Source organism: Hibiscus syriacus, unplaced genomic scaffold, assembly GCF_006381635.1.
Source record: "Hibiscus syriacus cultivar Baekdansim isolate YM2019G1 unplaced genomic scaffold, ASM638163v2 tig00013773_pilon, whole genome shotgun sequence".
In the NCBI taxonomy this organism is placed as follows: domain Eukaryota; kingdom Viridiplantae; phylum Streptophyta; class Magnoliopsida; order Malvales; family Malvaceae; genus Hibiscus; species Hibiscus syriacus.
Window position 1 is genome coordinate 85,896 of NW_024062309.1, and position 14,373 is coordinate 100,268.

At 33.6% G+C, this 14,373-nt stretch overlaps 2 protein-coding genes across 3 annotated transcripts; one reads left to right on the forward strand and one right to left on the reverse strand.

Moving 5' to 3' along the window:
• Positions 1-8,331: 8,331 nt before the first annotated feature.
• On the reverse strand, positions 8,332-10,532 carry LOC120206413 (mitochondrial carrier protein MTM1-like). Its single transcript, XM_039206071.1, has 5 exons — positions 10,317-10,532; positions 10,055-10,204; positions 9,754-9,812; positions 9,211-9,328; positions 8,332-8,388 (listed from the first exon to the last, which is right to left on the reverse strand). The coding sequence occupies exons 1-5, from the start codon at positions 10,473-10,475 to the stop codon at positions 8,332-8,334; spliced, it is 543 nt and encodes a 180-aa protein (XP_039062002.1). The 5' UTR covers positions 10,476-10,532.
• An 891-nt stretch (positions 10,533-11,423) lies between these two features.
• LOC120206428 (plastid division protein PDV1-like) lies at positions 11,424-14,130 on the forward strand. 2 transcript variants are annotated; one of them, XM_039206079.1, is made up of 3 exons: positions 11,424-11,866; positions 13,187-13,703; positions 13,878-14,130. In XM_039206079.1, exons 1-2 carry the CDS (start codon positions 11,459-11,461, stop codon positions 13,700-13,702), a joined length of 924 nt encoding a protein of 307 aa, XP_039062010.1. In that variant the 5' UTR covers positions 11,424-11,458; the 3' UTR covers position 13,703; positions 13,878-14,130. The 2 variants fall into 2 exon arrangements, with proteins under 2 accessions (XP_039062010.1, XP_039062009.1); XM_039206078.1 differs by lacking the exon at positions 13,878-14,130 and having other exon boundaries at positions 11,425-11,866; positions 13,187-13,714.
• Positions 14,131-14,373: the final 243 nt, after the last annotated feature.

Genomic DNA, 14,373 nt, shown 5'->3' on the forward strand with positions numbered 1-14,373 from the left:
CATGACGTGTGTTATTAACAATTAAGAACGATTTTGAACATATATACTATATTATAATCACCTAGACTAATAAAAAAAGATTGGACTAATATGATTTTTAAATAGAAAGTATTAAATTTATTAGATCGTTTTAAATTGTAATCAAATTGATAGAATATATAAGTTTTAGAAACTAAATTATCCTTATATCACGCCACATTGTTATTCTCTGTGTGTGTAATCAAACATGGGTATACAGAAGAGAGTAGTAAATAACAGTGTGATTTATTACAGCATTGATAACACGACAAAGAGAAGATAACTGTGGGTAAACTTTGAGAGAGAGAGAGAGAGAGTTAATGAGGATGAGAAGGGAGAGTAGTAGCCATGGCCATGGGGCAAAAGCCTGCAACTTGTGTCTGTCTGTGTTTTAAATATCTTTTTTCCTCGTGTTATAAAGAAGCTAAGGGGGCTAAGTATATAGGGTTTAAGTCTAGCTTTCAATGTCCACACACGGCATCTTCGTGTCTACGATTATGCTCTTTTCATGTCATCCCTGTTCTTGTCTACCTGTTTAGTTTATATATATATATATATCTATATCTATATATATACACACTTGATGATATTCATCTTGGTTTTCTGTTTATTTATGTACAAAGATAGACGTGGAATTTATACCATATTGCAGAGATGGGGATTTAAAGTGCAGGCCGGCTGCAGGGATCTTGTTGGCAGTCCAGCGTTTAATTGTTTAAGTCATTCGTTTTATTTAATTTTCTTAAATTTTGATAAATATTAAGATTTAATTTCAATTAATAATTACATTTACAAAATGGTAACTTGAGATACAATAAAATATAATCCAAAATCGTTTGAATTGTATTTTATGGATCAGTTCCCCATTGACATTATGTCGTCGATCTAGTGCTTAAAACATTATGTTGTCTCCCTAGTGCTTGAAAGCAACGATGGTACCGGTAGATATCATTAAAATATAAATTTTTTACATATCCTAATTAGTAAGTTAACGTCCAGCTTAGACGACCAATAATTTTTATAACACAAAATGACAAGTTTTGAACATATGAATAGTTGAGTGACTTAACAAAACAACACCCTATATTCGAGATACCATCTTATAATTTTCAATAATTGAAAGACTCAACGAAATAACACTCTATAATTTTCTATCTATTCATGTTTATCCAATAACTATTTCAATCACCATCAATTCTCACATCTACCATCCTCAATAACCACCCATCCCTCTCTTACATGACAAAAACCAATCAACTTTCAGTTACATTTAATTCCTCTTTCAAATTTGATAATTATTTTTCTTAGTACAACGTGAAAAAAGCATTTTTGAAATCATTGGAACCATCATGAGAACACTTTGATTCCCTTGCTTTTCATGTCTACCTTCTCTCTCTCTCTCTATAAGCCAAAGTATAACAATATATCATTAGTGGATCAATAAATTAAAATATCGATGGTTAAATAAAATTATATATCGAACATCGACCCTTATATGTATGTATATATATATATATATATATGCGTGCATGAAACTATTTTAGGTATGTATATAAATATCTTTTTTGTAACACAATAACGTATAGGCATGGTTTTTAGAACCGGACCGGTTAGCGAATTGATCATGCTACCGGTTTACTTGTTCAACCGGACGATGTCATAATTATTTAAAAAAATTAAATAAAAATACCAAAAATATTTAATAAAAAATAATTTTTTAAATCACAAGTCATATTCAAAGCAAGTCATAACATATATATATAAGTTAAAAACCATAAAATCAAGTGAAACAAAATGATTCAAATTAACTACAACATAATATTTAAGGTAAAACATATTAAATAATAAATATAATTATAATTAAAAAATAAATTTGGGGTTAAAAAATCATAACAAAATGATATTGTTTGGTTTAATTTAAAAAAAAAAACAATCTCACATGGCTAAGAAACATAGAAGAGCATCCCAAAAGTCTAAAGAGTAAAAATATGAGAACAAAACAATCTCACATTGCTAAGAAACATAGAAGAGCATCACAACTAACTTCTATAAATAATAGAGATAATTTGACATTTAAAATCATTGAGCCTTTTGGTGAGCATTGAGTGAACTATTCTTTCACTTCAATCAAGCTCGAATTTTAGGCTTCAATCGAGCTTCTAAATTTTTTTTTTAGTTCAAGCCTTTTTGAGTTCAAGTTTCAATATTTATATTTTGAGTTTGAGTTGAACTTGATAATTATTAGCTTGTGAGTTTGAGTCGAGTTGAGCTTACTTTTAAAGTTTTCAAGTTTGAGTCGAGCTCAGCAATACTCGAGTTCGACTTGGCTCGTTTAACAAACGACGTTGTTTGGTTTAATTTTTTTTAAAAAAAATAAAATTTCCGATTTTTCCGGGGTTTTTTTTTATTTTTTAGCCGATCCGGTTCGAACGGTTCAGCGGTTCTAATCGGTTCACTAGTAGTGGTTCAACAGATTTAAATTGAACCGGACTAACACACGGTTCCCGATTGAACCGGCCGATCCGATCCGGTTTTTAAAACAATGCGTACAGGGACAAACATTAGATGAAGATCTAATCGATTGTTTGACATCACATGTCACATTGATGCACAAATTCTATGAGCATAACCCTAATGTATCACACGATAATAATATATCAAAATTGATTTAATTTTTTATTTAATGATTAAAGTAATTTAATTTATCGGCTTAAAATTTTAATTGAATTATAAAGAAAATTTTAATTCAAAATATGATCATCATTTTAAATTAGTCTCTAAACTTTTAAATGTTTTATTTCATCCATAAGATATGTTTATCATTCTAAAAAAATCCTCAAACTTTTGAACATTTCAATTTCATTCCAAACTATGACCTTCATTCTAAATCAGTCCCCAAATTTTTTAACATTCCAATTTCATACCAAACTACATGCATATACTAATCACGCCCCTTGTTAATAAAATCGTTAGGCCAAGTCATATTATTATATGTATGAGAAAAAAAATTTAGGTTAAACCATGGTGAAACTAATTACATATTTGGATGAATTCAAGGATGAAATTGGAATATTCAAAAGTTTGGGGCCCAATTTACAAAGATGGTCATAGTTAAGAAATGTTCAAAAGTTCAAGGACTGATTTAGAATGAGAGTCATAGCTTGGGATCAAATTGGAATATTCAAAAGTTTAAGGACTAATTCAAATAAATATTATAATTTGAGGACATGTGATGCAATTAACTCTTAATAAAATGCTCTTAATTATAAATTAAAAGGCATGGAACTAAGTTATCTTTTTTTATAATTTATGAGCCCAATGCAGAGATAAAAAGAGACAAAATGGGACAAAATTTGAAATCAAAACTGCAAATAAAAATGGAGTAAATGAGAGAGGGGGCCTCTACTCAGCTTCATTTACTTCCCAATCTGAAACACATCATTTGTTAGCACACACGAAATATACGCGCTCAACATTACTCCATTCCTCCCCCTCCCCTCTCTCTCTTCTACAAATATAATAAGGGTAAATTATTACTAACTGAACTTTATTCTCTTTCATATTTTTTCGCTGTACTTTAAATATTTTCAATTTCCTCACTGAACTTAACATAAACTTAACACAATGGATTTTTTGGTCACTCGACCGTTAAATAGTTAAAATCGTTAAAATGTGTTGTTATATTATTATATGATGTAGAACTACATTGTTTTGGTGAAAATTTTGTTTTTTAAAATGGTGTCGTTTTTAATTTCGTTAACTATTTAACGGTAGAGTGACAAAAAATAGGATAAAGAGTAAAGTCCAATGACCAAAAAACCTAATGTATTAAGTTCAATGAGGAAATTGAAAGCTTTTAAAGTTCAGTGAGTAAAATAAGAGAGAGTAAAATTAGGTGATGCAATTTGTAGTTTACCCATATAATAAAGGTTCTCCTTAACGAATTTTAGAGGGGGAAAAAGATAGATAAACTATTATGGATTTACTTCATTTGCATCGATAGACCTTATTTAAACTTTAAATATTATTTATTATCTAAAAAAATGTATGAAATTGTAAGTGTGGGATCTTGCGGTTGAGATTGGATTGAGGAGCGACAATGGATCCCGCAAGCCAATCATATCTTAATTTCAATTTCGTTTCCTTTTTAATGTTATGTCCACATCCCCAACACCTATAAACATTAGGACTAAGTTTTGGGGGGGGGGGGAAGCATAATAATAAAATTATTCTTTAACATTTATATAAATTATTACTTTGTCTTTTATCTCTTTTTTAGAGTATTTTAGGCCTAACGTTTTATTTTGGAGTACAATGTTGGATAAAAATTGTTAGTTTGACTAATTGTCAATATTTCATTATGAACGTGATAAGTCTATGTGTGATGTCACTTCAGTAAAAAAATATTTTTTAAATAAATAATAATAATAATAATTAATTACACATACACTTATAAAAATATATTTAAATATAATTTTAAAATATTTTTGATGACGTGATATCACAAATTGACATGCCACATCAATAGGAAGTTGTGACCATTAGTCAACTAACGATTTACATTTATCAAATAATATTCTACTCTAAAATAAACATTGATGGTGAAAATGCTAAAAAAAAGATAGATAACAAAATGATTATTTATTTGAAACATTGGGTAACACTGTTATTATGCCCAAAAAAATAAACATTAAGACGGTTTCCTCGCCAATGTAGGGCGTTGGAAAAAAAAAATTTCCCATATAGGACTCTACCTAAATTATTTATTGAATTAAGGTGTTTGCCACAGTGATCTCATTGGTCGCCAAATGCTCCATAAGTCGCCAAGTGCTCCTTGCGACAAAGCCTCATATATTGCAGTAACTCTTTTCTCTTCCCTCGCTGTTGCAGCTCCATAGGTCGCCAAGTGCTTCATAGGTCGTCGTGTGCTCTTGGAGACCTATGGTGGTCACTATAACAATCACTCTACTTAAACAAATAATTGTTCGACTGCACTATATGAAGAATTTTTTTTATTGTATTATTCAAACACTTTTGCCGTTCTTGTTATGTTATTTATGTTTATGTTATTTTCTAAAATTTATAGATTTCGAAAATCGAACAAATTTAATGATTGAATTGAATTCAAGTACAGTTGTAGTTAACCGAGTAAATTAGAAAGGGATAAAGTATGTTGTAGTCATTGGATTTGATAACGTTTCTTAATTTAACCTATTGAACTTTCTCATTTGTGTACATTAGTCCTTGAATTTGACAATTTTTCTCATTTTTCGTCTTTGGGAATTGTGATGATATGACACGCCATCACATCGTAATGATCGAAAATCTAAGTTTAGGGATTAATGTGAACAACAAATGTTAAGGGTTAAATTAGAAAAACTTACTGAGTTGAGGGACCAAAAGTCTTTTATCCCATTTGGAAACTTAATTCATCATAGTTCAAATAAATCTAATAAAATATGGTAATATAAATATTCAAATATTAATTCAAAAATTTTAAATACGAACGATATAATTATAAATTTGATCTATTTATTTTACGGAAATTCAAGAGTTAATCTATTTTCTAAAAATGATAAAACGATATAATGCTAAAGTGTTATATCATCATCTACTCAATAACGTTATAGAAAAGGTTAATGTGTTCGACGGAATACAAGTTCGATGTTAAAGGCTTAATGTGAGATAAAAAAAAAAAAACTAAGGGACCAATGTGAGAGGAGGGTAGAATTTCATGGCCAAACATAGAATTAAGCCAAATGAAAAATACCCCATTGTTTAATTGAACCGGCGGACAAATAAGCGGCGACCGGGGTGTTGGAAAAAAAATTCTCAATATAGGGTTCTACCCAAATTATTTCTTGAACTGGGGTGTTTGCTACAGTGACCTCGCCAAGTGCTCTTTGCGACAAAGCCTCTTCTGTTGCAGCAATTCTTCTCTCTTCCTTCGCTGTTGCAGCTCCATAGGTTGTCAAGTGCTCCATAGGTCGTCGTGTGCTCTTGGAAACCTATGGAGGTCGTCATGTGTTCTTAGAGACCTATGGTGGTTACTGTAGCAATCACCCTACTTAAGCAAATAATTGTTCGAATGCACTATGTGAAGAATTTTTTTTTCCATTGCATCATTCAAACACTTTTGGGGCACAAGGTTCTTAACCTTGAGGTCGTGGGATCGAGTCCCACGGAGGGCATTTCATAATTCGAAGGTCTCTTATGGAAACTGCTCTTAACCTGGTGTTGGGGCAGTCTACTATCTTACCTCCCCCTTACCCCATACATATGGGAAAAAGGGACAGCCATTTTATTCCCTAAAACTGTCTATAAGCACCAATTTTTTTTGTCGCCGATGAAAATTTAATTTAATAATAATTTATGCATATCTCTGCCACTTAATTAATAGATTTTTTTTAATAAAAATGATGGAATTTGTCAATAATGAGGTCACTATAACAAACACCTTAGTTCAAGAAATAATGTGGATAGAGCCCTATATGGGAAAATTGTTTTTCCAACGCCCTACATAGGTGAGGAAGCCCCGTAAGAACATGTCTACATGCATACAAAATATAGGATAACATACACTAGAGGTCATCACATTATGGCCAAATAATACTTTTAGCTACTAAACTTTTAAAATTATAAAACAATTATTAACTTTTTGAACATTAATAAAATAGTCATTAAATTTATCAAATTATTAGAGAATGGAAATTAAATTTATCAATCTGTTACAAAATAGTTGTTAAATTTTATCAAAATGTTTACAATTAATTATAACATAGTAGTGACCATTTTGTAATAATTCGATAAAAAAATATTATTTTGTAACTTTTAAAAATTTAGTAAAAAATGATTTTTTAAAAAAAATATTTCAATGACCTCTGATGTACTTTATCCTAAAAATAAAAACAAAACAAAAAGAACAGAGAAAGGTATTGAACAAACAGTGAAGTTTGAAAGAAAAAAAGAAGAAGCAAACTACAATACAAATGCGAGCAGCGTAATTTCCCTATCACAATTCACTCTGATACGTCGGGGAACTGTTGGGGGATGTAATGTCAGTGTCACCATAAGCTCAATATTGAGACTAAAATTCTTAAGTTTATTCGAGAAATAAAATTAAATTTATTCGAAAAATGGAGTAATTATACGGACTGGCCACTTAAATTTCTTTCTTTTTTATTTTGTCTAATATAAGTAAAAGGTAATACCTATTCGGAGATAACTTTCAACCATTTGACATTGAATACTAACACCCCTTTTGACATTGAACACTAACACCCCTATCATTCTTAGCGCTCGAATTCAGGACCTCAAGAAATAACAACAATTTATTTACCACAGGGGTCGTTTGGTTCGTGCAACCGCTTAAATTCTGAGTATCGGAAAATGGGGTTCCAAGGTTTAAAGAAGTGGAGCCTATATTTCTGGTTGTTGTCTCCTTTTGCCTTTTCCACGCATGTTTTTAGTTAGCTTGAAGAGCTTTCATGGAGATTACGTAAAATTATGGGATTGAGATGTCTCGAGAAACCAGGCTTTAATGCCATGGCTGGCGCGCCCTTTCGGCCTGTTTGTATGCACTTGAAGACCTAAAAACAAAAAGTAGATGCACCCTTGGAGTTTGGTTTTTCGTATAGGGTGATGGTGACCCATGCAATCGATCTTAATGATGGGTTGTGGGCAGGGAAAGGCCCACATGAGGTCTTTGATCCTTTGGTCGTTGCTAATTGTAATGTAGAAAACGATCATAATAGGTGGAAATGACATAAACATAACATTAATTGAGTGATCTTTGCTCTTTGCGAGTAAATAAAATGCTATTCTATCTTAAGGTCCTAATTTTAAGAAACTGAGTGTGTGCACTATGACTATAAATATATAATATCATATAATCATCTTTAACTATTAAAATTTCCATCCTAAATTATTAATTTATATTAATCATATCCCTATTGATAAAACCATTATAAAAAATACTACTAACATGTAAACATTTTTTTTGGATAATCAAGATTTTATTACCCAAAAATAGCAGCAAGCTGCTAACAATACAGTCTAATCAATATAACAAGAACTGGGATCAATTTACAGCAAAATTAGATTATACCCCAGTGGTTACAAAGAGTTGAATTTATACTATCTAATCTATTAATATTCCTATTACTTAGAATAGATCTAACTATCTCCTTAATAGTATTAATAATTCTCTCTTCGGTTCTGCAAGTTTCTTTGAATATCCTGCGATTCCTTTCCTCCCAAATGGTGTAATTAAAGGCGCACCATGATAGCTTCAGGATGCAAGTGATCAATGAATTACCTTTCCATGTAAATGTCGCCCAATCCAGCAGGTTTGGCCAAGTCGATAATTGTCTGCTCAAACCAGAAAGTTGAATGATTGATCTCCAAATGGGAACTGTCTTCGAGCACTCGGCGAAGAGATGGTTTTTAGTTTCTTTTGCTTCCGAACAGAAGATGCAGAGATCGTTGGTAATAAGGCCAAAGCGTTGTAGTCTGTCCTTAGTGGGTAACCGATCCAGAATAACAAACCAGGAAATTAAGCTATGCTTCGGTACATGAAGGGAAAACTATATTAATTTATGCCATGGGACTTTAATATCTTTAGGACGAATATCGTTCAAAATATCCTTTATGGTTTTTGCTGCTGTTATAAGCATTGTTTGGGCAACTCTTTTGATTTTTAGCATAATTGTTTGGGCAACTCTTCTGATTTTCAGCATACGCTTGAAGCTCCAGCTTGCGCTTTGATATGTATTATGTTAGTAATTAAAATAAAAGAAATTAAACAAACTAATAAAATAAAAAAATAAAAGTCAATTTTTTTATTTTGTTTTAAATAATGATTTTGGAGATGTAATGTTATATTAATTATAATCCATATCACGTTATATCATATACAACACACATCAATATTAAGGTAAGGGTAAACTACATTATATACCACAAATCTTTAGACGTTATATCGTTTATACTACCGAACTTTCAATTTTGTCAATTATAGCATTTAACTTTAATTTTCGTTTCAATTATACAACAAAACTGTTAAATCGTTAACAATCAGATAAAAACAACGTCGTTTTGATAAGGTGTATACGCCAACAGTTGTCAACCACATCATCGTAACATTAATGATTTAATAGTATAATTGAAACGAATATCAAAATTCAGTGTTACAATTGACAAAATTAAAAGTTGAGTGATATAAGCGAACGAAACCACAATCCCAACGGAAGGGCCAGCACGGCCTACACGAGGGCCCACTCCTGTAAAAAGTGCCCTCATTCCTCCATCCCTATACCAAATAAAATATAGTTTGTAAGTAACGACTCAAATCCGGATTATACGAAGCTAGCTTCGACTCAAATCTATCAACACGATCGGCTCTTATGGCAATCAAAATATGGAAGCATAAACACTCCGGGTAGAAGCAACAAACATATAGAACTCAATCTCCATGAACACAAAATTTAATGCTTAATGCTACCCAAGTTCGATACTTCAGAAAGCAATAACAGATTAGAATATGATATAGTTTGATTTCATTCCTATCAACACAAAGTCGTTTCTCAAACATGTGGCTGCCTAAGAAAGCTTATTAAAAAAAATCCTTAAAGGTCTTGGGGAAAGTTTGAGACTTGGAAAATTGGAACCATGTAATACACATTACCATCTCCATCAAAGATGCTTAATTCAATTAGCAGTGAGTTAGGAAGATACCTCCAAACTTCCGTCAGTGTCTGCCGAGTGGTCATTCGCAATGCCCTGACAGGGTCCTTCTGAAAATCGAGACAGAGACAGCAGATTAGAATTAAAAAATGATTTTTTTACAAAAAAAAAAAAGAATTAAAACAGGATTTAAGAGCAAGTTGGTTGATTTACTTTGTACTTCCTGGGGTTAAACTAAAACCACTGGATAAATACCAAAAGTAATTACTAATTGGGTAAACATGCTACGCAAGTTCAACTTCAACATGCAGCAATATTAAGAATTATCCATTAGCTTTTGAAGGAGAAAAAACTCTATCTGCCTTCGAGTTTTTGCAACATCTAGAGGACAGGTAGCAGCAGCGCCAAGGCTCCCAGCCAAAAACCCAGCAGAAAAAATCGCCCCAAGGACAGTAAATACATCGGATTCTTCCCCAACCAAACCAAGAAGTTTTCTCCTGATCTGCAAAATTAGGTAGAATAATCAACAAATTCAGTTGTTGCAATGGGTTTCTTGAACAATATCCATGGTCACCGGGGTACAACTATAGGAGTTCTAAGAAATGGGAACTCACAGGCTCAAGGGTTGACCAACAAATTCCAGAGAAAGGAGCATCACGAGCAAGTTGTGCTCCCATGCCTGTCCATAAGACGCGATACCCTTGTACTGTCAAAGGAAACATCAGAAAAGCATGCTTAGAATTGTGGGGGGAAAGATTTGTCATCTGCATCATGACAGCAAAAATGAATGTGAATATGTACTTTTTGATGCAAAGGACGTAGAAAGTAGAAAGGCAAGGGGAAAAAACATTATTCCCAATAGGCTAAACTTAAAATGCTAAAAAAAGTAAGAATTACCAGAAACAGGTAGAGTGGAGATTAACTTACAAGTGCAATTTTTAGGGACTCTGATGGGTTCGTGCTGGCAGGTCGGGCTAAATACATCGACGGTCCGCGTAATGCTAGTTACGTTGAAGCTCATGCAGTCTGGTTTGGGATCCGGTTTGCAGCTGAATTCGGTTACTCTCGCATAATAATAGAGAATGGCTCAAGTATTGTGGTTCGGTAATTATTACATCATGAGTCCGACTAGTCTTCGCTCCGTTTCATTCTATCAGAGATTCAGAGGTTCGACAAATTTTGGACAATAAACCAAAATTCACTATTCAACCGATTCCCCGATCCGCAAATGAAATAGCACATAGTTTGGCCAGCCTTACGTCCACAATCCACATCTTCAGATTCAGTATCTTTTCAATATGAGTATCCTTTGTGTTTAGCTGATAATATTGTACAAAACGCTATTTTTGGTTAATGGTAATGGCCACTCTTTTCTCCTTTGTAGGTATAGAAGAGGCTTTTATCGAGATCCAATTTAAATAAAAAAATATTTAATTCAAAATAAATGTCTAAATTATACCATTTTTTTTAAACATGTGTCTAAATTATTTTTGACTCATCTAGTGCTTAACGTTACTAACGTTATTCATTTAGGTGCCCAGATCATCAACGACGTTAATTTTCTCTGTTAAGTGATATGTGTCAAAATATGATATTTTGAGACTTACTTTTTATTAAAAATAACAAAATTATTATTATATTTATAAAAAAAACCTAATTTCTTAATTTATAAGAAATTAACAGCAACCGAAAAAGTCAAATCTGCGAATGTCTAGAATAACAGAAATCGTGTGGTCAATCAAACCCTAGAAGAAAAATGATGGTTCAGATATTTTCATTTGTCATACCAAAAAAAGAAAATCATTTTCCCCAGAAAGGGCGAAATTCTCTGGCTTTTACCCTCTCCTCTGAAATGAAATGGGATATGGAGATCGAGGAAATCGAGGCGGTTCTCGAGAAAATCTGTGACTTACACGACAAGCTTAGCGACGCCATTCACTCCATTTCGCGAGCCCACTTCATTAATTCCATCAAAGCCCTCAGAAATTTCGAAAATAAGAAGCTCTTCAACGATGTCGTCGGAGGCGACGATAATCGGACCGGCTTTGTTTTCGTCAAGGAATTTAGAGTCGACGATGGTGACTCCGCAATTCAAGAGGCCAAGAGTCTTAATGCTATCCGAACCGCTCTCGAGAATCTCGAGGACCAGCTGGAAGTTTTCCATGTCAGTTTTTAACTCGCTTTCTTTTCGAATTCGTTTTTTTTCCTTTACTGATATTGCCTGATGATTTTGATTGACTTCCGTTAAATTAATTTCTAAAGTTGATATACGGATGATTGTGAAAATGGCTTTATACGAAGAAATGAAAGGAGCTGTAATTCTTTTATGGGAATTGAATTTCCAATGTTTGCTTCTATTCTTGCAAACTTTTACTTGAATTTCTGTTATATAGGGAGTGAAAATGCAATAAGCTAGTCAATTATTCAATAGATTCAAACTCGAGTTTTGTTATATAGGGAACTGAGAGCCTACTTTTTATGTTTGATATGATGGTATGCATGCCATTGTGAGTAAAAAAGCAATCAGCTAGGCAGTTAATATATGTTGCTCTTACTCTCATTTTTACTTAACCATGTGCCATGTTTAACACTTGTCCCTGATGCATAACAGGGAAGGGTGCAGAAATTCATGTTGGGGCTGCGAATTTGAGAAGTTATATTAAAAAATTTAGTGGGTGTGAAATTATATAACCAATAGAAAATACGAAGAAAGGAAATTCGAAAATTTTAGGGGATGCGACCACACCCCCCTCGAAAATGCGTGTGGAGATACGAGTATACAAGGGTTTCAAAAAATGGTCCGCAACCGTGATTTCGTCCGCGATATAGCGGTTTCGCCGCTGTCCGAGTTACCCGCGACGACCGCAATCACGGTAAATCCGAAATAATCGAAAACGTGACCGCGACTGCGATTTGAAACCCTGTATACGACCCTCTCAGAATATGGGGAAAAATGAATATACCCGTGTGAGAATGTGCAAGCTTTATCCGAAATGAAGCTGCTTTAGTTTTGTGAATTCAAAAATTTTAGGGGATGTGACAGCACCCCCTCGGTCCATCCCTGTCCTAAAATGCGTGTGGAGATGCGAGTATACGACCCTCTCAGAATATGGGGAAAAAATGAATATACCCGTGTGAGAATGTGCGAGCTTTATCCGAAATGAAGTTGCTTTAGTTTTGTGGATTCTGTTCTCTTTGGAGAATGGTGAGATGATGAAGAGGTTTATTAGGATTTAGAGTAGCATTAGAAGATGGCAATACAACTATTGTATGGGGTGAATCCTGATTTATTTCTTCATAATCCCAATTGAAAAATTCTGGGTTTGGATTCATAGGTTTTTTAGGTGCTGTGGTCATTTTGACCAACTTTTCTCTGTTTCTGACCTTACCTGTTTGCTTTTACCTTTCATGTATGCCACTGTTTTTTTCAGAATATTACCAAGTAGCATGGCACATGGATCACTTATACATGTTCCTTTTACAGACAGTACAAATGCAGCAGCGGGTTGAGAGAGATGCCGCCATTGCACGATTGGAACAAAGCCGGATAATTCTCGCATTGAGATTGGCCGAGCATCATGGAAAGAAGTACAAAGTAATCGATGAAGCTCTAGCTTTTGTGGGAGATGTACATGATGCTAGCCGTTATGTCTCAGCCGAAAACCTTTACTGCACGCCAAACAGTCCATCCGGAGAGAATGTTGCATCACACGAAGGGAAGCGCTCTAACACGCTAACCAAGATTCTTGTTTCCAGCTTCAATTGTGCAAAGAAATCCCTGAATTTCGACCATACGGGTGGGATGCTAACCAATGCAGCTATATTCACGGTCAGCATGATAGCGATGATGTATCTGCAACGGATTGCTCTTTCAGAACATTCAGGGAGACGAGAAGATAACATCGACAACCGCAGGAACACGAAAAAGAATTCCCGACTCGAAGGGTCATCATCCTATGATCATTCGAGCCACTTAGATGTGTATTTAGCCCGGGGTTAAGGTGAGGACATACTACTATGATCATTCGCTGAGCATGTTACCAAAGAATACGATCCTTTGTTTTATCTTATTATATTGATCTGTAGTTACTAGTAGAGTTGTTGTCAAAAATGCTGATTGCTCTTGCTGGTATTTGGTTGAAAATGAACGTCTAATCCACGTGTCTCATGATTAGGCATGTTAAGACTTGATCCTGATGTCCACGTGGCTATAAATAATAAACAACAAGAAGAAGAGCAATTGCTTGAGTTGACTGGGGCTGCGATTCGGTACAGAACTCCCCATACAAACTTCACGTGTTCATCACATGGTTGCGTATTTGTCCCATTCATTTTCTTATTTCTTGTACGGTCTGGATCCACCTTATAAAACCAGATGTCTCGGAGTCTAAGTAAGCATGCGAATGTGATCAGAACCTGATTTAGTGGACCAATGTGGTCGCAATGGATTGCTGTCGTACACTCTACATATGGTAAACTTAATCATTTCAGCTAACTAATAGTCAGGAAATTAAATGGTAATATTTTGGTTTTAATCCTTTTAAATTTTAAAGTTTTAAACTAAATGATAAAATTGTATTTTTATCCCATAAATGATAAACTTTAACGCTGCCCATGCATGGTTGTGGTTTCGGCCATTTTGCCCCTTAAATAGGGAAATCAATAATTTTC